Genomic DNA, 23244 nt, shown 5'->3' with positions numbered 1-23244 from the left:
ATTTTGGGAGCGCGGTATTTGTACAAACACTTGAGGAAAAACTGGAACATTATCAACTCTCTATGAAACAAAGTAATGACACGGCAGTCTCAATGCACTGTTCTGTGAAGTAACACAATAACAATGTTGGTATGTAACAATGTAAATGTTTCTGTTGCCAATTAACAATGGTGTAGCAATATTCATAAAGTTCAGTTTTGGAAAAAGTCTCAAGAATAAAGGTTTCTCCAGCTTTAAAGTTAGTAATGTTTCAGTCTCATAGGAAATATACACCGGCTTGTAAATTTTGCCATACCAAACTGGTATCTGCTCATAAAATTGAACGTGATAAAATTTCCCCATCTTAATTTCCTTATGACCCTCTGTTGTCACTGACCTTGTATAACTGTTTTTAAAGAAGAGTGGACAGTCGGTTCCAGTTAAGTATTTTATTAGGTTATGGAAGACTGGAAGGTTCAGAGGGAAAGATGTGCCTTCAAGAACACTGTGATCATCTGCTGCTGGTTTATTGGAGGTTCCCAGCAACAGCCGAAAGAAAATCGGGGATGCATTTCTTGTATGAAAGGTGCTATACAAATAAAGTTTATTATTATTATTATTATTATTGTTGGAAGAGAGTAAACAAGGATTCAAACCAAAGCGGTCACCGATATAAGTTATCCCAACTGCATGCCCTGTCACAGAAGTTATTCAGCATCTCATGGTTCAAGATCAATATTGCAGTCAGTCCACAAATTCAATTGTGTAAATGTGTGAATAGCTGATGTTTGGATACATGCAGGTAATTGATGGAAAAGTGTATGAACCCAAATGTATATGGGATCAGTGACCTGTGTTTGTTTTTTTGTTTTTCTTTTAGAAATTTAAAGTCAATCTGCAATGAAAAAGCAGTTAGTCTAAAACTTGGAACACTTGGGGGTTTAAACCATGATTGGGAAACTACATTGGTTATCCAGTTGTTCTCAGTTGTCATCATCTGTCTTTGATCATCACCTGTTGAAGTCATGCAACCTCAAGGACAAGAGAGGGAAGCAGACTTGTTCCTGTAACAGACTGTTCTGGCAGCCGGTCTGAGAGCACAGCCGGGCCTTTGTGGAGCTTTATCAGCGGTGTTATCTCCATGCTGCATATTTCCTGGTGTAGGGCACTTTAATGTCTCTTTCAGATAACCCAGTGGCCCACGCTATCATGGTAACACACTGAACGCTGCTGCACATTTACAACAGACTTCCAATTTGTAACATATTTTTCTCTTCACTTCTGCTTGTAGGATGTGTCCGTTTTCCTGGTCGATGCTAAAGTCAATCATTTTCACACTAGGTTGCAAGCTTCTTTGTCTTGTTCTGATATCCATTACTGATTCATCCTCTCTTGCTTGACAGGTTTTATCTGGTCAGTGAGACTTACTGATTCCAACCGGAAAAGCTTTATTGCCTTGACTGATATATAAAATGCAACCAAAAAGATAACAGGAGGAGGAAATGTCTCGTAAACTTTTCATATGCTGCCCAGACAGACGTTCACATTTCTTATACAAATAAGCTCAAAATTGTAAAACCTAGGGGTAGATTGATATTTACAACAATGAACAAGGGAAGGCGTATTTCAATAACAGAATGAAAAGCCCAGTTAATTACAAACTGAAGAATGATACTCCTAACAAGCTGTGCCAAATTCCTTATGAATTTGCTGCATGTGAAGGAAAAAGGGGTAAATATCTAATTCAGAGCATGTAATTGATTCTCATTCTGAATAAAAAATACCCCAAATATCATACAAAGATTTGGTTAAAATAATACCAAATATTTATACATTAATATAATATATATAATAATATATATATCAACACAACTTCTGTCTGATGGGATTGTGAATAAACAGGTTGCAAACACATGTTCTCCCTCTCCTCTACAATTTCAGGCACAATAAAAGCTGCTCTGATGATTTTATTTCCCCTACAGGTGATGAGGGTGAACAACGCTTTATCTCTAACATAATGATAACAATAGGCAGTGTTAGCTTCCTTGGAAAAGGTAACACCTGTGTCTTTAGTGGATCCATGCTATTGATATGATGATTCAACAAAATAAATGTATTATCATCATCATAGCATCTGTGGCTCATATCTTATTTTCATGGTGAGGCTTTGCTGTTAATATTAAACATCAAATAAAAGGTTAAAATATATCTAACCCTGTGTCACAACACACTTAACACTTTTAAATGTATTAAAGCAGAAAAGTGTACAGAACCATCAGTAGCACAGAACAAAAGCATCCAAATACTTCAGAGTGAAAACAAGGCACAGACAGCTGCAGCGACTGAGTGAAGGGCACAAAAGAAAAGGGCAGAGGGTTTTTAGCTGTCATCAGCTTCCCTAGATCTTGTGTGCAAACAATTTTTTAACTTACACCATATTTTTTTGCCATGTACACTAAGGGAATTAGAAATCAGAAACACACTGAATTCACTGTGCAGGTACCGACTGCTCACTTGGAAACCAGGGCAAGTTCAAACCCCATGTCAGCAAGACACTGAATCCCTACCATACCCTAAAGAGAATTGCAGCTTTGTGGATGTAACAGAAGCGTTATTACATGTATAATTACACCAAACCTGTTTAGAATACCTGTTTTCTTCTACCTCTACTGAGAATGAGAATTCTGCTGTGATGTACAGTCTGTACAGTAAGAGCCCCACCTCCTTCTCCTGTCCCCCTTCACCTCTAACCTTTTACTGTGTTCCCCTGTGTGAGAGGAGCTGGGTTTGGGTCCTTCCTTTGCCCTCCACACAACACAGTATTTCACCAGTTACACGCATTACATATTCCTAATCCATTTTCTAAATATGAAATCAGATTGAGTGTAGGCTAATTATGTCATGGACTAGTTGGATTTATGGCTGCAAAGGTCATTAAATTTTTATCAATGTTGGAACTGTACCATTCTATTTCACGTCATAACTGTATACTGTATTTTAATCCATTACTTATTACTTGGTAACTGGTTTTAATAATTACCCTAACAGTTGTTAATTGTTGATGCAGTATTGTGGAAGCCAAGTAAATAGCCACTGGCTATAAACTTAGGCTAACTGGCTTTCACATAGCTGAATCTTAAAAGTGAATTTCAAATAATAATTGTATTTATTTTATTTCCCAAACCACTATATACAGTGGAATCAAAATACTGATTCACATATTTTCAAATACTACCACTTACACTTACTTACTGTAATAGTCAATGACTAATTCAAAGGAAAGCAATTAAAGAGACATTCTACTTAATTAAGAATATATTACTAGCAAGTACCTAATACTCATTATGAGGGCCACCTGTTTTCCTTCAAAACAGCTTCAATCCTCCTTTGAATGCTGTTATACAAGTCCTGACCTGTGTGCTGTGGGATATCGGACCATTCTTCAAGAAGGAAAGCCTCCAGTTCTTTGACAGATAAAGAAGATGGAAATCTACTTCACACTCTGCACTCCAGAACTTTCCATAAAGGTTCAATAATGTTTAGATCTGGTGACTGGGGTAACAGGACCAGCAGCTGGTCCTGTAAAATGGCCTCTGTAATGTTGCAGAGCAATCATCACAACTAATGACTTCCAAGAAATGTCTGGCCATACCATCACAGAATCACCGCCATGTTTCACAGCTGGCAAAATACATTGTAGTTTGATGGGATCCTGGAGAGGAAGCTTCCGGGTTGAAGCTTTCTCCAAATGTAAACATGTCATGTAGGAAAAAGGGTGCAAGACGACTCATAAGACTATTACTTTTTTCCATTGCTCCCTTGAGCAATGGAAAAAGTTGAAGCTGGGTTGAAGCTTTCTCCAAATGTAAACATGTCGTGTAGGAAAAAGGGTGCAAGACGACTCATAAGACTATTACTTTTTTCCATTGCTCAAGGGTCCAGGTTTTGTGCTCCTGTCACTAGGCTTTGCCCGCCTTCTTCCGTTGGCCTTGAATGCAAGTGGTTTCCCAATACCAGCCCTGCCATAAACCAGCGCTGTGATTCCCAACATCATTGCAGTTGAGACTGTGTCACAGAGGTGTTGGTTCACCAGACAACACGACAGTGAGTGGTGAAGTCATGCTAATGTGGAGGTGCTCCATTGAGGATAATTTTGTGGACAAATCTGTTTGCCTGATTGGTCACATTCACAGTAGCTCAATATCATTATAATACAACCCATATCAAACTGGAAAAGGTACCTCAATCTTAAGAAAAGCATCCTAGATATGGTCACTTAATCTCTCTTTTCCAGTTCAAGGTGTGTCTAATCCAAGATTAGGGAACAGCACAAAGTTTTCTCTCTTTTCTATTATTCTCTTATTTTCTCCTTTCTGGACATAACAGACAGCTGTAAATGTTTGCAAATGCACATAGATGTTTTCTTGGACATAGGAATAACACATTTCAAAACTAAAACAGTGGTTTTACCATTCTGTTTATCATATATTGATATGAGGTCATCTGACCGGCGTGACGTCTATGACTTTATTTGTTTGTTCACAGCAGTGAAGGGCATCCTTCTTGGCTATAAACCACATCACATGAAAAACAAAATCTACTTCCTGAAAATTATGGCCAGTCACAAATGGTCCAACCTGTGATCTTGTCGAACACAAGGGTAAAGTTTTTTTTAATAAATACCTCAGGGCTAAGAAGGTTGGTCATATAACCTTCAATTACTCCCAAAACATTTAATCTTATTGCATGCAGACTTGATTCAACTAATGGCTCTATGTACTTATAAGCAAATAGAGCTTTTAATTCTACATATAGTTGTATGCTCACAAAGCCTTGACAGACAGGACAACCTCAAAAATCATCTAGCTCATCCTAATTCAACTGTAAAATTAAAAGTGTTGAAAATTGACACAATTTCTTTGATAAAGAGTTGAATAGTTGTAATTGCAGAATTGTAGAAATCTGCAATCTGTAAATATCTGTAAATATTTGATTTGCCTAGTTGCACATCTACATTATAGGAAAGATGCTGGTTTGGGTCATGGGGGGGGGGGGGTACAAGTTCATTGATGAATATATCTTGTATACAATCATGTAGCCTAATATATTCCTAAAGTATTACTATATGTGCACTTGTTTCTCTGTTATACTTGATAGTAAGTTTATAGTGACCATTGTAGCCTACTTTCTATTTCCCATGCTATTACTGTAAATATTATTATTCCTATGGGGATTTACAGGAATATTACATGTCATGATATTTGTAAATTTACTATAGGATACTGTAGTTTTTCTTAATTGTTTATAATTGGTCAGGTATTCCTCCATACGTATTTAGACATTTATTCTGCTTTGGAGAAGGCCTATTGTCTTTATAATGAAAGACTGTACTTGTAATTGACATTCTTTATTTGCATTTGTTTTTATTTCTCCATAATTTTATTTATTATCATTTTTTTTTTTTAACTTATTTTAATTAATTAATATGTTTTTTAGTATAATTATGCTTATTATTACTACCTTTAGTCTGTATGGTAATGTAGTGATGTCTTATGTCATGCATTGAAAGCTATGATTGAAAGTCAGTTACAGAAAAAGGCCTGCTGTCTCCATCTGGCGGTGGAAAATGCGTCCTCAGCCAGGAAGTGACGCAATGAAAACAATAACGCGCAGTTCCTTCTGGTCGACACCAGTGGAAAGGCTTCATAATGTGCTCCTTATTTGAATGAATAAATGTGCTAACGTTAGTCTTTTGCAACTACTTGCGCAAACCGGAGGAATTCTGATAGCATTTAGCCAAAGGACTTGATTTAGTAAGGTAAGCAGCGCTCTGCTACAGAGCTAACACGTAGCTTACTAGCTAGCTAACCAGCTTGCCTCTGTGTGATTCTTTATTGTTTCGGCTAAGTTGGCTAACTTGGCCACCAAGGCTGCTTAGTATCTCTGTCACTCACTCAGGAAGAACTCTGTGTGTTTCTTTTTTGAGGTGCATACAAAAGGTACATTTAACGTTACGTTTAATGCTCAAAGGGACATTTTATGTGAAAGTGTCTGTAAGGAGCCGTCTTCGCACCAATATTTCATTGTTTGCAAAGGTATCCCTTCCACTACTTATTCTTTCAGTTGTATTTAAGAGCCACCTTGTTCACTTGCCATCTTAACTTCTCCCTCTGTCTCCCCTCTTCCTCAGATACGTGAAGTGATGGCAGCTTCCTTACCTCAGAAGGGGCTGGCAGGGATGCCCCCCCAGCAGCAGCCCCACCTGCCCCCCAGTGCTGCCTCAGCCCCGGGCCAGCCTCCCATGCCCCCCCAGGGCGCTCTGAGAGAGATCTCCCCGGTGTTCCTCTGTCGTATCGGACAGGAGACCGTCCAGGACATTGTCACCCGCACTATGGAGATCTTCCAGATCACACGAGCCACACAGGTACTGGACACTGGCCCCTATACATGATACATGACTTTCTTTTGTGTGGAGAGAGCGCCACACCACACTCCATCTAAGACACAGTTATTATAATGTGAATGCCATTTTTAGCATACAGTACACACTTTAGAGAAGTCACTCCAGACCTATTCTAATTTGGCAGGATCCACTGGTAAGTTCAGCGTATAAGAGATCCACCAAGCAGCTCATAGTTTAATGAAATATCATCTTTTTTTTTTTTTGATCTGTTTTGTCCTTTGTCCTCTTTTTTTTCCCAATATCTCCCCATATCTCCAAGGGGTACACAAGTTGAGATTTTATTGAAGAACAAGTTGCTTGCTGGATCACTTTACTGGTGGATCGCAATGACTTAGAAAAAGTATTGAATGATGTTGGGTGATATGAGATATGTGACTTTTACAGTAAAAAAAAAAAAAAAAGCTATATTACAATAACAGTGTGGAGTTATGTGTGACATTGTCTGCATACAAAAGGCAACATCACATATCAGAGCTGTCTATCTCTGACGTACTCTCTCCATTCTCTCTCTTTCTGTCATTGTATGGGTGAGAACATCACGTTAAACCGCATGCTTAAACTTCCCGTCAACTTCAGTTCAACTTTACTTTTCAGAAAGTCTTAAGTTTTGTTCGGAAAGAGAGAAATACAGAGAGAGAGAGAGAGAGAATCCTGCATCAAATACAGAGAAAGCAAGAGAGAACAGCACGTATCAGGGCCGTCTCTCTGTCTATTCCTGACTATCTCCTGTCTCTTTGTTAGCTGCCTGGTTGTTAACTGGATGGCTCATGTCTTTCTAGCTCGCAGAGTTCCTTTCTCCTCTGTCAGTCTGCATTTGTCCCATTTTTACTTTCGACTTAGCGATATCATTGTCTGTCTCTTAGTCATCCTTCCACCCCCACCTTGTCTGTCTCTGTCTGTAATTGTTTCTCACTCTCTTTCTCCCGTGGTTGTCCCTGCCCATTAAACTGAAATAGTTTTCCTCTGAAATGAAAACTTATGTGAACTCATGGAAGCCCCTGTGTTTTTGCCCTAGCTTCCTAATGGTGTGACCCAGAGCCAGGCTGTGTACCAGGACCGCTTTGGGAAGCTCCAGGAACACCTACGTCAGCTGGCCCTGCTGTTCCGAAAGCTCCGCCTCCTGTATGAACGATGCGTGGAGATGACCTCTGACCTGCAGGAGGGGCCGCCAGAGGTCAGGAAGGAGCTTTAGTTTTCTGCTTTTATTATCAGTGTCACACAGAACCCCTCTTGCTCAAAAGGTCAGCTTTTTAGGAAATAGGAGTAAATGCTGCTTGAAATTGATGCCCATGTGTTTTATAATGCTTTTTGGCTTGCTCCCAAGGTATTATTTTCTATGCCTGTGAGGTGCCATATTAAATGAAAAAGGCGGAAAAACAAGGAAAAAAACAAAAGTGGAGGCTTCTGCTGAACATTGTCATTTGCACCCTATACCTTTTTCTGTCTTTTTGTCTGGGTTTTTGTCTAGAACGCATTTGAAAAGTGTTTGGGAAATGAGGCTACTTTTAAATTCCCTGCTGGGGTTTGTGAATCTCAACGATATTTTTCTCCTCGTGTCCTTCGCCGTTCCCTACACTCAGTCCTTTTTCATCATCAAAATCCAGCGCATTTATAGAAACCATTTGAGGGGAGAAACATTAGAAATTCTTTTTATGTGTTCCATGTTCCCAGCTGGTGCCATATGTTGGAGAGGAGATGGCTGCTGTCAGAGTGGAGCCTTGCAGTCCCGCTGTCAACCAGGAGAGACAAGAAGTCCTCGAGGTGTGTTTCTGTTCTCTCTCTGTCACAGATAATCACAGATAATAATTTCCAGCATTGTCTGCAAAACGACTCGGGTGCATTTGTGTTTAAAGGGATTAGCCACCTATTTTATGCTGCTTTACAATGTTTTGCATCTAAGTAGCTAGTTGAGCAGTGGTGAGAGATTCCACATTGATCCGTTCCATCAAACAGTTAGAAGTTGACTTGCAGCAGCTTGCAGCAACTCCATAAGATAAAAAATAACATAACTATTCATTGTAAAATAATTCAAAATTGGTGGTATATCTATTTTAGTCCCTGATATTTTTTGAGAGCTACTTGTCTGTGTTAGAACAATTTCAATAACACAAAAGGTCTTTTAACTTAGGCATCAATATAACATGGGTGACAGCATAACCACCTGACAGCATCTTCTTGGACCAAAGATATACTCTTTAGCCTTTGGCTGAGATTTGTTTTACCATGAATAAAGAATTTCTGACTCAGTCCAAGTAGACTACACATGGTTATCTAGGTGAAAAAATAATCTTATTTCCCCCAAATGAGAAAAGAACAGTGCCACTTGTATTTTATTTAACTAATCAAGTCACATTGTTGAGCTGTGAAAATCCCCTGCAAATGCCTCTAGGTGGCAGCGCCGACACATTAGAAGGCTTAGGTGGCCCATTGGCATAATGGCTGAAATGCAGAATCTCCATGTCATTTGCAGCATAAATACATATTCTTTCATAAACTGGGTGTTCTTTGTGCGAACATGAGAGCCAATGCTCCAGCGGGATCCGGATACCTGGCAGGTTGGGAAATTGCCACCAGGCAGCCACCAGCCAAATGGTGATAAATTTTGCCTTTGGCTGGGAAGCTTGTCTGCTCTACCTACAACTTTGGCAGGTAACCAGCCATTGTTGAGAGTTTCTTTTTCACTCTAAAAAAAAAATCACATTTGGAAGGCAAAGGCTGGTGAATGTAGGAGTTTATCTTTCACTGTTGTCAGGGGCTTAAAAAGTGAGCTCCCAGGCCTGATTCCTTGTCTTGGTGTTCTTACCCATCCCCTTTTGTTTGATAAGTTGACACATCAGAGGCTATATTTAGTGTGCTCTGATTACGCTGCTGACTGGTGGATGTTGTCTGTCTTGTGGTCCATCTGCAGAAGGTACGCCAGAAGAACCAGGAGATGAAGGTTCTGATGGATCAGATGAGGAACCTGCTGTGGGACGTCAACGCCATGCTGACCCTCAGGAAATGACAGCACTACACTGGACCCAGCCTCTCCTGAGAGATGAGGTGCCTCGACAGGCACACAGACTGCAAAACGTTGCAAAGACCGAGTGGAATAAGTGAATTTATACCGGGTGTTTGGGGGTTAGACATGACTTGACACGGGCGAAAACCTTCTGTCTTGGCACTTCATCACTGAAACTCCGACGTCCTTTTTTTTCTCCCAGCACCTTCCGTCTTTGATTATCTCTTGTATAGTATTGGATTAGAAGATATAAGACTTCAGCTAAAGATAAGATAAAGGATAAGGCTGTGATGTCACCCTGATACACTCCACCTCTGGACACTGTTAACTTTACTAAGAATCCAAATTCATACGAATAGTGCTTTTTCTTTTATATACATATATATATTCAAGGCAGCTGACAACCCACTGTATTTTTTTTCTTTTGGATGTGGTTGTCCAGGGCTTTCTGTTCCATGAATATTCAAATAAGTTATGAACTATTATTTTCATACTTACATAATCTGTTGAAACCTGTATTGCCTCAGTTCTTTAAACATTGTATTCATGGTGTTTTGCCCCCAAGTGCTTACTTGAGACCAGACAGACTTCAGGTCATTACATTTAATTCTCCTGGAAAGCACAGGAGCTGATCTGATGACAGTGCTTACAATAGGAACAATGCTCTTGTTATCCTCTGTGTTTTGTACAAACATTAGTCTCATGGGTTCAGAATCCAAATTAGCCTCTTGGCAGCTATGCATCTCAGGTGCTTTGTGTGTAACTGTGTGTGTGTGTGTGTGTGCGTGCGTGCATGTGTGCATGTGTTTAATGAGATTAGCTTCCTGAGTGCTAGACAACACACCTGTCTACCCTTAGGGTGTTGAGACTTGCTTGCCGGTGAATTTATTTTTGTAAACTGCAGGATAATAAGTTACTGGGTCATTTCTTTTTTTGTACAAAATAAACTTTTTTTCTAACAAAATCTCAGAACATATGTTGTAAAGTGCTGCTCCTAAATCACTTAGGGCCACATTCAGACCTTGACTTTGATCCTTGAACTTGATTTTTACTCACGCGCCCCACTGTGCCGTTTCCAAGCCTGCAGTTCCATGCAGGTGTGTGTGGCCTCCTGTAAAATGCTCAATTGAGGTGATGAATATGTAAATCAAGGCATGTCCACCTTCACATTATGATGCACAAATTCTGACTCTGACTTAAGTCCATTCGTATGCTCCTTTCCTTACACACCCAAAACCCTGAGGTATTGCTGAGTCACAAAAACATGAAGGAAATGAATGGGATTGGGCAATGCTGTTGATCGGTGTCTGAACAATCGGAATGGTATTTAAAACAATTTCACAACGAAAGCAATCAAGTGAAAATCCATTGCCCAAGGTTTTGAATAAAGCGAGTACAGGCACTGGCACGTCCAAAAGCATCGGTGCACACATTGGATAGTCAACAGACTCAGCTCAAACGTGCATATCTCAGTCTGCATAAGATCTGCTTATTTTTACAATGTCTGAATCGGGCCGATGCTAATCAGTAAGGTGAACTGTTTTAATATATCATTACAGTAGAGCATACTTACACATATACACTTAATTGAGATTGATGATTTTGGGATATAGGACCTGCTTTAGGCTATTAAATCTGCATTTAATAATGTATACAGTAGCACTCTGAGGCCTAATCTCTTCAGTTTTAGAACCCTTTTCTGCATTTCTCCAGAAGCTCAAGGGGTGGCAACGCCCCCCTCACCTATGTTACTAGGACGGGATGCTCCAGTTACCAGGAATAGGGTTTAAAACATTCCCTGTTGCCTTACTGGTAGATGTGAGGGTACAGGATCCTAATCTGGTCAGTTACAATTGGACCCACTGATATGTGAATTATTTTACATCCATGACTTAAAATGTGTCATGTTAAGTTAATTCAGCTCAGATCTCTGCTAAAAATATATGCACTGTACTTGTTTGGATAGAGGGTGTTTGCCAAGTGGAAAAAAAACAAATCATTAACTTTAAGGAGCACCATGCCAGAATTTGCATTTAGAAATCTTTTTTTATTGGTTTTACAGTTAGCATTTTGATGTGAAATGATCCGTTTCCTTGGCAACGGTCCCTGCACACTAATGCTGAGACACACGTGACGGCCGGAGTGCATGGCACCAATACCAGTCCCTTGGGTGCTTCTGGCATGAGATAGCCATTCCCTTCCTATTGTCACAGCAACAGCACTGACATCAGAAGTATTCACACAGATATGTTCCATTTTTTTTTTCCAATTGGGACTGTCCATTCTCATTGGGAGGCCCAATCACAGGGCCTCTTCTAAGGCCCCTAACGTTTCCTCCTCCAATCTCTTGTCTTGCCAGACTGGTGGAGGTGGGAGAACCATTTGAAGCTCGTTTGCAACCCTGCTCCCCTTTATATATATATATATATTTAGTTTCTGTCTGCAGAACAGTCCACCAGGGTCTGTCTGTTGATTGTACTTTGTCCATATCACAAACGGACCAGACTGCCATTTTTTCCTGCCAGCCTGTCTCTCTGTCCATATCTCAGACAATCTGGAGCGTCACATCCTGACTGTCTACCACTGATCTGTCCATTTGTCCGTCCAAAAGGCCACCAGATCAGCCTCTCTGTCCGTCTGTCCGTCAGTTTCATGCCCTCTCCAGGTCTTTGTACTTCTTGCGGAGGACCGACACCTGATCCTTGAAGAGCACGGGGTCCAGGCGGAACTGAGAGTGGACCAGGGGCATGTAGCCAAACCAGCTGGCGAAGGTGTTGACGCACTCCTGCCGCTGGTTGAAGTGCTCCGGGTTGGCCCAGGCCGCGCTCTTCGTTCCCTGGGAGGTAAGAGAGGAGTGAAAGGAGGGTGAGAAGAGTTCCTGGCTGCTGGGCCTCTGATGATGTGATGGGATAACCTTTCAGGGTGTAGTGAAATATCTTTAATGCCCAAGTACATTACAGTTAGGGGAGGCTGGTCTATAGAGGACAGGGAGAATGCTCCCACCCAGTTCTTTGAAGGAAAATGTGAAAAAATGTAGTTGTTTTTTTTGGTCCTGTAACACTGCATTTTAACAAGCCTTGTCCTCAACTTTTTGAGTCACCAGCCTCCGCTGACTACAGCAAGTGAGAAAGCACATTTTGGGTAAATCAGTGATATCGAAGATGCACCCTACCTGTGGGTTGGGCAGCTCCTTGTACTGCTTCCTTTGAGCCACTTTGATTGGCGGCAGGTGGGTTACCGAGGAGACCAGGAAGTTCATAAGGATGTCCTCGCAGTTGGAGGTGCGATCCACCAGAGCCCGCAGAGAGGGGGGCAAGTAGTGGGAGAACAGGTAGTGGTAGTACCTGTGGGGCAGGTGCAAACATTAGAAGTCTGAGAGATATTCTCCATCAGAATCCACAGGTAGTGGTACTTTGGAGAGAAAGAGGGCATCCTTTTGCTCAAAGCATCCTTGAGCAAAACATCAAACCCTTACCTGCTCAATACAGTTGCTGTGGTTTAGAGCTTCAGCTAAAATCTACTTTGTAATTTTAGAGAGAGATTACTGAAAGTGCCTATAACAAAAATTATTTATTTCTTTTCCCCTCAGCTGTTATTTTCTCACCTAGCACCTCTCTATCACACATGATCATTCTTCTTCTATCATTCCTCTCACAGGAATATTTTGTCACATCTATTGTCGGCGCGCTGCAGCTGTGACGCTCTCACTCATTATGATTGGTTAAATTCGGTGATCTAATTACAATTTAAGCCTCTTCTACTGATGCACTCACTATAAGTCACTCTGGATAAGAGCATTGGCTAAATGCCTAAAATGTAAATATAAAAATGTTTTATTACATAGTGTAAGCAGATGCATGATTTATCACAGTTGGAGGTTAAGCCAATCAACACCCACATGGTGGGAGGCAGGTAATGTAAGAACATGGTAACATCTAGAGAAAAGTGTAAGATGATACGATGTATGTTGATGATATGTATTTGGGGCAAGTTAACCGTTTTGCTGCCAGTGGGATTTGATACGTACAGTGCACAAAGTAAACCCCTCTTGTATGGTGCAGTGTACGCATCTTCTCTTTTCTTTCAATTTTTAAGACTTACTTTAAACCTTACTGAAGTGCATCAGATTCAGTTGATTATCTATTATTACATTGCACCTTCCAGACATAGGACTTGTTTATTTTCTTATTTCAAATATGTTTTCCGTGAGCTTATGAATTGAAGTTAATCATATATATGGAATTAGGATGTGCTCATTTGCATATAGAATTATCCAGAATAAGACACAATTTTACACGATAAGTGAGACATACAGTATTTCAACTGACATAACACTCACTATCATTTCTCTGTTAAAAAAGTGAAAGAGGCAATATTGCTTTCAGCAGACTAGTAAACAGAGCAAAATCAGTGGCCTTAACATATGCGCTGCAAGGAACAAATTTAGCAAGAAAAAAATTAGTTTTGACCGGAACTTCTGGCAAAAATGACCTCATTGTCTCCAAATGTTGCATGTGTTCAACAGCTTTTACAGTTCGAGTCTCCTGCATAATTACATTCATGTTGTATAAGAATCCCCATCCCTCAGCAATTTCAAATATTAACTTTGGGCCTTTCTAATTAATCAAACTGCTTGAAGTAATCCCTCAGTAATTCGCCCTTTCTTTCTCTCTCACCCACACATAACGCGCAATTATGCTTGATAGTATTTCTTCCGCCTCCTCCTCTTGCTCCTTATTGCTTTTTATTTCAAGATTCAAGTCATTATGCTTGCTGTCGCTGTTCCAATTCATCAGGTTGTCTCTTTTTATGTTTTGTTAGCTTTCTTTCCCCTTTGAAGATCTCTGAAAAGGCAATCTGTTTTGATCTTACTTGCATAATCAATGTTGATTCTTTTTTTTTTTTTCTGTATGTGTGTGTGTGTGTGTGTGTGTGTGTGTGTGTGTCTAGGTGCGGCCTGCATGTTTTATCTATTACGACAATATAGTGGGGAAAAAATATCTAAAAACAAAACCGACGTTGCTCTAAAATAGCCGTATCTGTTTGTCTACATGGACATGTGTGTGTGTGTGTTGGTGTACCTGTGGTAGAAGGCGGCTCCGGTCAGGACGATGGAGTAGTCGTTGGTCCATTTAGAGGTGTAGCCCCAGGCTCGCTTCAGGGGATCCCAGAAGTGGCTCCTGGGAGGGTAGCCCACGATACGCTCAGGGAAGCTACGCCACACCAAGAAGGCAAAGTTCACCTGGAGATAGATGGAGTGCTTAGATGTTGTTGCCAATGTTAACATTTTCCTAAAATAATACTTTATATGTGTGTGCAATATTGCAGTATGCTTGTTTATTAGTGAAACATGTGCACACACACACACACACACACACACACACACACACACACAGACAAACCTCACTGGTCAGCAGGACTGTATCCTCATCCAGACTCAGCACTGCCTCTGTCTCTATGGCAACGTGAGGTAGGAACCGACTGGTGGTCTAAGAGAGAAATAGTAAATCTTAGTGCTGCTGCTGTAAATGTAGTCTGGCTTGTGTTTTGTCAAAAACAGAACAGGACAATGAGTGAGAGACGATCGTGTTACAGTAAGTGAATCATGCTGAGTGAATGAGTTGAGTGAATCACTATAGATTTTGCCTTGGGAGAAAAAAAGAGAAAGGCAGAAAGGGAGATGGAGAAAAAAATCTTGAGAATGACTGACATTTATAAAAGGGATCGACGCACGGATCTGTGGATATGTCAGATCTGCATGGATAGGAAGAAAGAGAGAGAAAGATAGACGACAAGCCCGAGGATCAGAAACGGAGAGAAGCACAGAGAGAGAGAGAGAGATACACAGACTGACTGACTGACAGTCTGTCACGCTGTTACTCAGATGTCACGGCGCCTATCAGAGTGAATTGTGACTGTCATTGACATTGGCCCTCACCTTTCTCCTGCCGTCTGTCACAGTAAGGGGGACGGGCATCGGGGGCCATTTGCTCCGGTGGGGGGTTGGCTTCTCACTGTTCCACAGAATGATGATCTGGAGCAGCGGGGGAACAGGGAATGTTACATAACCCATATAAAGATATATTTAGACAAATCATAAATAACTCTTAACTTTGACTGAGCAGTATGATTGGCTGAGGTATTCTTCCTGTGCCGTCACTCAGTAAAACATCATGGTTAGCTGGTTACTAATATAACACATTTCACACTACATATGCAGGCTATTATAGTAGATTGGGTGATGTTAAGTCACCATTTGCGATTATTGCAATTTGATTTTTTGTAAATATCTTTCAGCCCTAGATTATAGTGTATGTAACTTTGATGTAATCGTAACTCAGTGTTTGGCTTATTTACCTGTGAGCAGTACTTGGACTTGGAGACCACCTGCAGCAGCTTCATGATTGGCTGAGACTGGGAGACCAATGGGGAGACGGCATGGATGACAGCTGTGAACTCCTGACCTGGACTGACTCCTGAGGGAGGTCACAAGAAGAAATACAGAGGTGAGAGGGAATGTGATGAGGAGAAGGGAAAGTGGTTTGTAAGGCTTTTGAAAGGATCTGAATTTTGACTAGTGGGTAGAGGTGCTCCTATATGCAGGAAATGTATCAAAGGATATCTCTGTTAATCCCAGTGGTGGAAAAAGTGCTCAAATCCTAAATATCCAATCCAAAGTAAAAGTATAGAAGTATTAGCAGTAAAATGTAGTTAAGTATCAAAAGTGTAAGTACTCAATCTGAAGAACGGTCCCTTTCAGAGTGTTAAATCATTGATGCATTAACCTGTAAGAAGTATTTTAATGTTGTCGGTCTAACTGCTCCATATACTGTTGGGGAGTTTAAACTCCCAACAATGCAACATATTTTATAAGCTTACTGTATGTTTTTCATGTAAAACCTTATTCTGCAACCAGTAACCAGTAACTACAGCCATCAGATAAAAGTAGTGCAGTAAAAAGTACAATATTTCCCTCTGAGATGTAGTGAAGTAAAAGTATGAAGTCTCACAAAATGTGCTTAGTTACTTTCCACCTCTGATTAATCCGTCACTCAATCATTAGAATCATCAAAATTTTAACAGGTATTTACAACCTCTATATACCATAGCCTGGGTAAACACTCGATTCTGATTGGCTGGTGGGATGTTGATTAATTACCCATGATTAACTGCATGGCTCTGACATAGTAGACTAATTACCGCCCTAAATTAATGTAATATCAAGATTTAAGCTTTAACACAGAAACATGAGAAGATGCACAAGTCAAAGCCATTGTGTGTTTACCTAGTCCCAGGTAGTAGAATGGGAAATGTGCGAGGTGAGTGGAATATTCGGGCAGGACCAGCAGGCCTCCTGGCAGCGAGTTCCACATGTACTTGTTCCTCGAAATGTGAGAAAACACACGGTCCTTAATGATCTGAGAAGGCAGAGAAGAGGGGGGACGGGTGGGGTTGGGTTGCAGGATGAAAAGCAAACGGCGAGAGGTGAATATGTTTGCCTTGACTTGTGAAGTGCTCATCTTGTATAAGCCGGTGCCAAATTCATTTTCTTCTCTAAGCCGGTTGAATCGTGCTTAATGTAAACTCCAATACAATACAAACACTGACACACTGGTGTTTGCATACTACAGTATTCCCCGATCCATGTTATGTTATGTGAGAAATATTGGTGGCAATGGCACATTGTACCATGATTTTGTGTTTTATTTTATGAGGTAGTGTATCCACAAAGCCTATCAAATACATTTTTAAGGTTTATGTTATCTATTTGATCTCATACAAAATTCAAAGGGTAGGGGATTTAATATGATTCTAGGATTATCACAGGCTTTTAGCTGTAGAAATAACTCCTGACATTTAACGAAATGAAAAACCAAACAATGCTGTGTAGCACCCAATGGAAGACCCAGTGAGGAAAACACTGCTGCAGCTCCGAGGGCTTGCAGGCTGAAGGCGGTCAGAGCAACATTTTCACTCACAGACATACATACATTTTCACTCTTTTCTCCCAAACAATGGTAACTCAAACAAGAGTGAGATGTCTACCCAGCTCGATCCACTGTTTAATTTATGTTTAATTAACTTAGGGGAAAAAAAGTACTTTTCAATTATGCCAGAAGCATTTCAGTGCAATTAAAATGTATACTGCCAACTTATAGTAATCACACCGTAATCAACAAGTGTGCTAGTGCTTTCTAAGTGTTTAGGTAGAGTGGTGGGGTTGGGGTGGGGGGTGGTATGTATGCTTGGAAAACTCTACCTGGTAGCACAGTGTTGTTATAATTAAGAGAATACTGAACAGAATACTGAATTAATGCTTTGCCACTACAACTAAAAAATCACAGAGCCTGGAATGTGGATGTACCGTACACCAAATTTAGAGCTGGCTCATGCTGGTGAGACTTCTACCGTACTGCCTGGTGTACGAGTACACACTTTATTTCCCTTACAGTGCATACTGTAATTCCCCTAAGTACTGCACATTACACAAAGTGCATGAACTAATGAACCAACAAACACACCAGTCCGGCTCATATTGGGTGTTCCTCCTGAGTACCTAATAATATCGAATTGAGTAACTGATGCCAGTGAGTGATACAGCCTGTGTGCTTCCTCTTTTCCACCAACAGGTGGTGTCAGTGCAGCAGCACTACCAGCATCTGCTCTGAAGCCCACAGACTCATTGACCTCAGGCTGACTGCACAGCTGTCTCCCAAGGGGAGAGGTTCCCCTCTGCATGCTGTATGTATATAAGCAGCTTATCACCAACCTCCAGAACCTCTCTTTTTTATCTCTAGTCTAAACCCCCTGGCAGCAAATGCACTAGGGGCTGCCAGACTTCCCTTTATAAACACCAGAGTGCAAAGCCTACTCCTCACTGTGTGATTTCTTCAGATTTCACTGAGCGGGGAAGTTAAATTGTTGTTTCCTCACATGTTTTATTTTCTGCTAAAATTGACAGTTGTAAAGGGTGGTGTATGTAAAAAAATGGGTTCATCTCATGCTCCATCGAATTGCCTTCTGGCTAACCTTGAAGTAACAGTCTCTTATTTGTAACAACTTCCACTGAAGTAAATTTATTTTAATCAGAACAGCTTGTTCAAAGCAAAAAGGGAAAGACCAAAGTTGGACAGACGTGGACACCAGACTGGGCACCAGCACGATGATGACTGTTTCTTCTTTATCTTGCAAGGACATGGGCTTGGTATTAAAGATGGGCACGAACTCAAATCACTGTTCATGCAATAACAGGCCAGTAGCATTATCAAGCACTATGCTACACAGAAAACAATGGAGCTTTTTTCTGCACCGATCTCCCGTACTGCTGAGACTATCCTGAAAAATAAATGGCTCTCACAGTCTGTTAATTGTAAACTGTAAGGCAGGAAAAGGCAGGTCGAGGCTTGGACTAGGATTTGAACCCATACAGTGATAACTGCAAAGTAATGATATATTATTTCCGTACATTAGGGGAATTCTCTGAGACTGATCTTCAGGCTGATGTTGACTACTTTGAAAATGTTCCTACACCTACAACACTGAGACAGTAAAAAGGCAGAAGGTAAGAGCACGGGCCAGGACGCAAACCCATAATCATAATGATAAAATGGTGAAGACATTTGATATGTTGAAAAGCATTCCTAATAGGAGACTGATAATAGTGCACAGACAGTAAACCGCAGAAAGGTAACAACTGTGGCTGCGTGTTCACCAGTGTCTGTACAGAACTGGCTTCTTTTTCTTTTTGTTGCACTACAAAGGATATGCTGTTGCACATTCCCAACGGAAGTGACAGTTTTGTATGTTGTCAGAACGCAGAGTGCTCAAAGTTATAAAATATTGTAACTTTTATTGAGAGATCCAAAGATCCAAAAATGGGATTCTAGTCAAAAGGCAACAGCAGTAGCCAAGACAAGCAATTACCCACAAGTCTCTGTGGTAGATAAAAGCGAGGTGTCTGGTGGCCCCGGGCCAAAACACATCCCATGCAGTCTAGTAATTTTGAAGCGGTGGTGTTATGCTGAGAGTGTTACGTGTGTTGAGACTGACCTCCAGCGTGGTGAGGACTATCTTGTCCACAGAGGAGAAGTAGGCCTCCCACAACATCTGGGTCCTCTGTCTGAGGGCCAGGACTCTCTCGTTCCCCACCGCGCGCACTGTGGACGGCACCTGAAGAGGGGCGAGGGGAGAGGAAGACAATGAGAAAGAGAGAGTAACAGAGCAAAAGAGAGACACACAGAGAGAGTTCGACTGTGCTTTAATGAGCCATCTTTCTTAAAACAGACAGACACAGAGAAAAATAACTAAATGGCATTTGAATGATCAAAACACTGTTTAAACCTAATGGAGTGCTTGCTTAATCCTGCCAAAAACATAGTTGACACAGAACTGATTTGGGCTTGTTGTTTCTATTCAGATAAGTAGACCTTAATTAGTAAAGACTGAATTGAGGGTTTCGAGTGAATCACCAAAATTGATTTAATCACTTAGAGAGTTAAGCTCGGCGGCTCAGTCTAAGTGGAAGAAAGCAGCGCTGAACTGTGAAAAGTGCAAGCAGTTGACTCCTTTAAACCTTAAGCCTTAGCACAACTAACACATTTTCTAACGAGGGAGAGCTAATGAAGCTGGGAGGCCGCCCACCTACTTCCCTCTCTCTCCCCCTCCTCTCTCTCTCACACCCTCAACCTCTCACTTTCTCTTTGTCTCCCTCCCTTCCCCTACATCTCCATCTACTCTCTTCAACACTCTCTCTCTTTCTCCCTCCCTACCTCCTTCCTCCTCCTCTCATTCTTTCCTCTCAGCGGATCTGAAGGACAGCTTCACCTCAGTGTGGTCCTTGCTGTCTGAAGTGTCTGGCCCCACTCAGCCTCTCCTCAAAAGCGTCGAACACCTTCAAAAACTCAACACTCACCTCCTTAGCCTTAGATCATAGCCAGGCTGAGTGTGTGTGTGTGTGTGTGTGTGTGTGTGTGTTGGAGCGAGATGTGCGGGGTGCGCATACATGCCACTGATGAGGTCAACTCCATTTCAATTCTGCCCTAATTTGAAAATGTCTCCCCTGCTCTGTGCTCTCAGGGCTTGTTCCTGTTCATTAGCTGAATGCCAATTCATGTCCTCCATTGGCCGCGATCGGAGGGGATCAATTTGGAAGAGACATAATGTAATTTGTGGGAGAGAGAGAGATAAAGGTTGGAGCTGTGCTTGGTTTGCTTGCTTATTATGCTTTCTTATTGTGTTTATTTGTGTGTATTTGTGTGTGTGTGTGTGTGTGAGTAAAGCGAGAGAGACACACAGAGGAAGAGTTTGCTGGTGCATTTGAACAAGTGTGTATGTATGTGCGTTTTGTGTGTGTGTTGTGTGTGTATGTGTGCTACCTGCAGTAGTAATCTCTCGTCTCCCTCAATAACCGCCTGGTTCCACTGTATGACATCAGAGAAAGGGAGCTCCCAACCATTACTCAGCAACACCGGGATGCACGCCGCCTGGACACACACACACACACACACACACACACGCACGCACACACACAAAGATTGGGAGGAAGAGACAGAGATTGAAAGAAAAACAGATAGTGATATACCAACAGACAGCAAGTACGAACAGCCTAAGTAAGAAACAACACACCCGATTTAAAAAGCATAAATCACTTTAGCTGGGATCAGCTGTGGCTCCACTGGGTTCATTCCAGTTCACCCTCCCTACTGGCTCCTTTCTGGCAGTAAACAACATAACATGACATACTACAGCTGCATGAACACAACGCCATGTGTATGAGTTCAGTCACAGCTGCTTGGCACTGTGATATCAAGCTGAGCAGATAATATGATCAATGCTCTGTGTGTGTGTGTGTGTGTGTGTGTGTGTGTGTGAGTATGAATGTGTGTGTGTGTGTTCCTGTGTGTAAGACCCCTATGGGCTGGCTGGGATGAGTAACAGCTTCTATCTCTCCTTTCCCAGGATGTCCTGGAGACTGTCACATACACATCCACACACCCACACACACACCCACACACACACACACACACACACACACACACACACACACACATATGCAAACACAAACATGGCTGACAGGGCAGACCCCCTTAAGTTTACTAATTAAGTACAACCAGTGAGGGGGTATAAAGGGGGAAGGAGAACTGATAGAGGCAGAAGTAGAAGGAAAAGAGAAAGAGAGAGATGGAGGAGGAGTGGAGGAGGGCAAGACGGGGCGGGCAGATACAGAGAGGCGTCATGCTTTATTGAAGTTGATTTTTGATGTTGCCATATCCCCTTGTTTACTGACAGGTTTTTGATGTTGTTCCACTTTCTTGCTTTCTGGGCCCTCCTTTAGTTTTTCTCTCTCTCTCTCTCCAACTCCCCTGCCCATCTCTCACCCCACACCACCCCTCCCCCTACCTCTATCTCTCTAAATTCACTGTGGTCTGGAGTGTTGATAGGTCTGGGTGTGTTTTTTTTTTCTAATTAAACCACTGGAGAGCAGCAGTAGCAGAAACGGGGAGATCAAACACTTTTTCCCGCCTACTGGGACGCCCATGCTCCAGCATTTCGTCTGAGAACAGACCCGCTGAAGGACACCCAGGCAAATGGAGAGAGTGTGTGTGCGTGTGTGTGTGTGTGTGTGGGTGCGTGTATCAGTATTGGCCCCAGGTAACAGCAAGGTCACATTCAGACTACCAAACTGATAAGCCAAGGCCTCCAAAGTTGAAATGCAGCCTGGGGCTCGCTTGAGTCTTCTCCCCCAGAGATGAGGCACCATGAGGCAGACTGAGTTTCAAACACTTCAAGCCCCCCTGCCTTGAGGTAGTTCAGTATGAAAGACTATATTCTGTGTAGTTGGTTTGGGTTTGTTTGCATTGGGAGATGAAGAAAGGGAGAGAGAGGAGGCTTAGAGTGTGTGTGTGTGTGTGTGTGCGTGTGTGCGTCTGTGTGTATATTGGAACGCTAGCTGGCAGTAAGTTTCCTACCACACTGGTAATTGCCAGTTCTTTTGTGGGCTTGGCTGGCACCGACAGAAAAGAGACAGAACTTGCAAATCTTAAAGTGGTTTGTATGGAAAAGGCAGAGGAGACGGAGGAGAAAAAGAGTGAGGGAGAGAAAGAGATGACAAAGAAAGAAGACAGAGGGGAGGAGCGAGAGAGAGAGAGAGACAGAGAGGGAGAGAGAGAGAGAGGGACTCTGCCAAGCCAAGTGTGTTGAGTGTGGATTTGTCCATTCAGCAGACATCAGCAGTAGGGCAGGCTGGCACTCCTATGGACGCTTCCGGACCATTCACATGCACGCATGCACACACACACACACACACACACACACACACACACACACACACACACACGTAGAGCCCCAGAGAGCAGTGTGGCTAGGGAACATTGTAGCCAGCGAGTTCAGTGTTAGGTAAAACTAAAAACAGCCACTGTTTCCAGTTCGGGTAAGAGACCATCGACTTGGGTGGCAGACCGGCTGCTCTAAACTGCTCTCTATTCACTCCACTGCATGTGTGGGTCTTCATTGTTTGTGTCTTTGCATTTCTCAATGATGTGGACATAAATGAGTGATTTAAATGTTTGTATAACTGTGTGCATGTGTGAACGTGTGTGAGTGTGTGTGTGTGTGTGTGTTTGTTAATGGACCCATTTCAGTTTAAAAGGCCTAGCAAATAGCAAATAAACCTTTATGGCTAGATCTGCACTCAGCACAACACAATGGTCTGGGGAAAACACTTGCAGATGTGGCCATTAAGGTGTCAATAAGCAAAAGACTACATAAACCACAGAACTGGAAATCCTATTCTGTTACATAA

The 23244-nt window shown here is 41.8% G+C and overlaps 2 protein-coding genes across 4 annotated transcripts in view; one reads left to right on the top strand and one right to left on the bottom strand.

Moving 5' to 3' along the window:
- Nucleotides 1-5661: 5661 nt before the first annotated feature.
- On the top strand, nucleotides 5662-10380 carry LOC139666718 (mediator of RNA polymerase II transcription subunit 30). 2 transcript variants are annotated; one of them, XM_071546035.1, is made up of 5 exons: nucleotides 5662-5797; nucleotides 6170-6403; nucleotides 7458-7616; nucleotides 8114-8203; nucleotides 9351-10380. In XM_071546035.1, exons 2-5 carry the CDS (start codon nucleotides 6182-6184, stop codon nucleotides 9444-9446), a joined length of 567 nt encoding a protein of 188 aa, XP_071402136.1. In that variant the 5' UTR covers nucleotides 5662-5797; nucleotides 6170-6181; the 3' UTR covers nucleotides 9447-10380. The 2 variants fall into 2 exon arrangements, with proteins under 2 accessions (XP_071402136.1, XP_071402145.1); XM_071546044.1 differs by lacking the exon at nucleotides 5662-5797 and adding an exon at nucleotides 6008-6074.
- An 880-nt stretch (nucleotides 10381-11260) lies between these two features.
- Nucleotides 11261-23244, bottom strand: part of ext1c (exostoses (multiple) 1c) — a 63179-nt gene continuing 51195 nt past the window's right edge. The window contains exons 3-11 of one of the 2 annotated variants that reach the window (XM_071546006.1): nucleotides 20819-20926; nucleotides 19494-19613; nucleotides 16729-16861; nucleotides 15801-15919; nucleotides 15370-15477; nucleotides 14846-14932; nucleotides 14525-14685; nucleotides 12616-12787; nucleotides 11261-12279 (exon numbers count right to left, since the gene is read on the bottom strand). In XM_071546006.1, coding sequence (XP_071402107.1) covers nucleotides 12094-12279; nucleotides 12616-12787; nucleotides 14525-14685; nucleotides 14846-14932; nucleotides 15370-15477; nucleotides 15801-15919; nucleotides 16729-16861; nucleotides 19494-19613; nucleotides 20819-20926 — 1194 coding nt within the window. In that variant the 3' untranslated portion in view covers nucleotides 11261-12093. The remainder of the gene's footprint in view (nucleotides 12280-12615; nucleotides 12788-14524; nucleotides 14686-14845; nucleotides 14933-15369; nucleotides 15478-15800; nucleotides 15920-16728; nucleotides 16862-19493; nucleotides 19614-20818; nucleotides 20927-23244) is intronic. The other variant, XM_071545997.1, reaches the window with a different exon arrangement.

Source organism: Centroberyx affinis, unplaced genomic scaffold (assembly GCF_046629955.1).
Source record: "Centroberyx affinis isolate AG114_WGS23_722 - 3 ecotype Tasmania unplaced genomic scaffold, CSIRO-AGI_Caff_v1 ptg000261l_1, whole genome shotgun sequence".
Lineage (NCBI taxonomy): Eukaryota > Metazoa > Chordata > Actinopteri > Beryciformes > Berycidae > Centroberyx > Centroberyx affinis.
The sequence above is the reverse complement of the archived record's forward strand: the minus strand, read 5'-3'. Positions and strand labels throughout refer to the sequence as shown.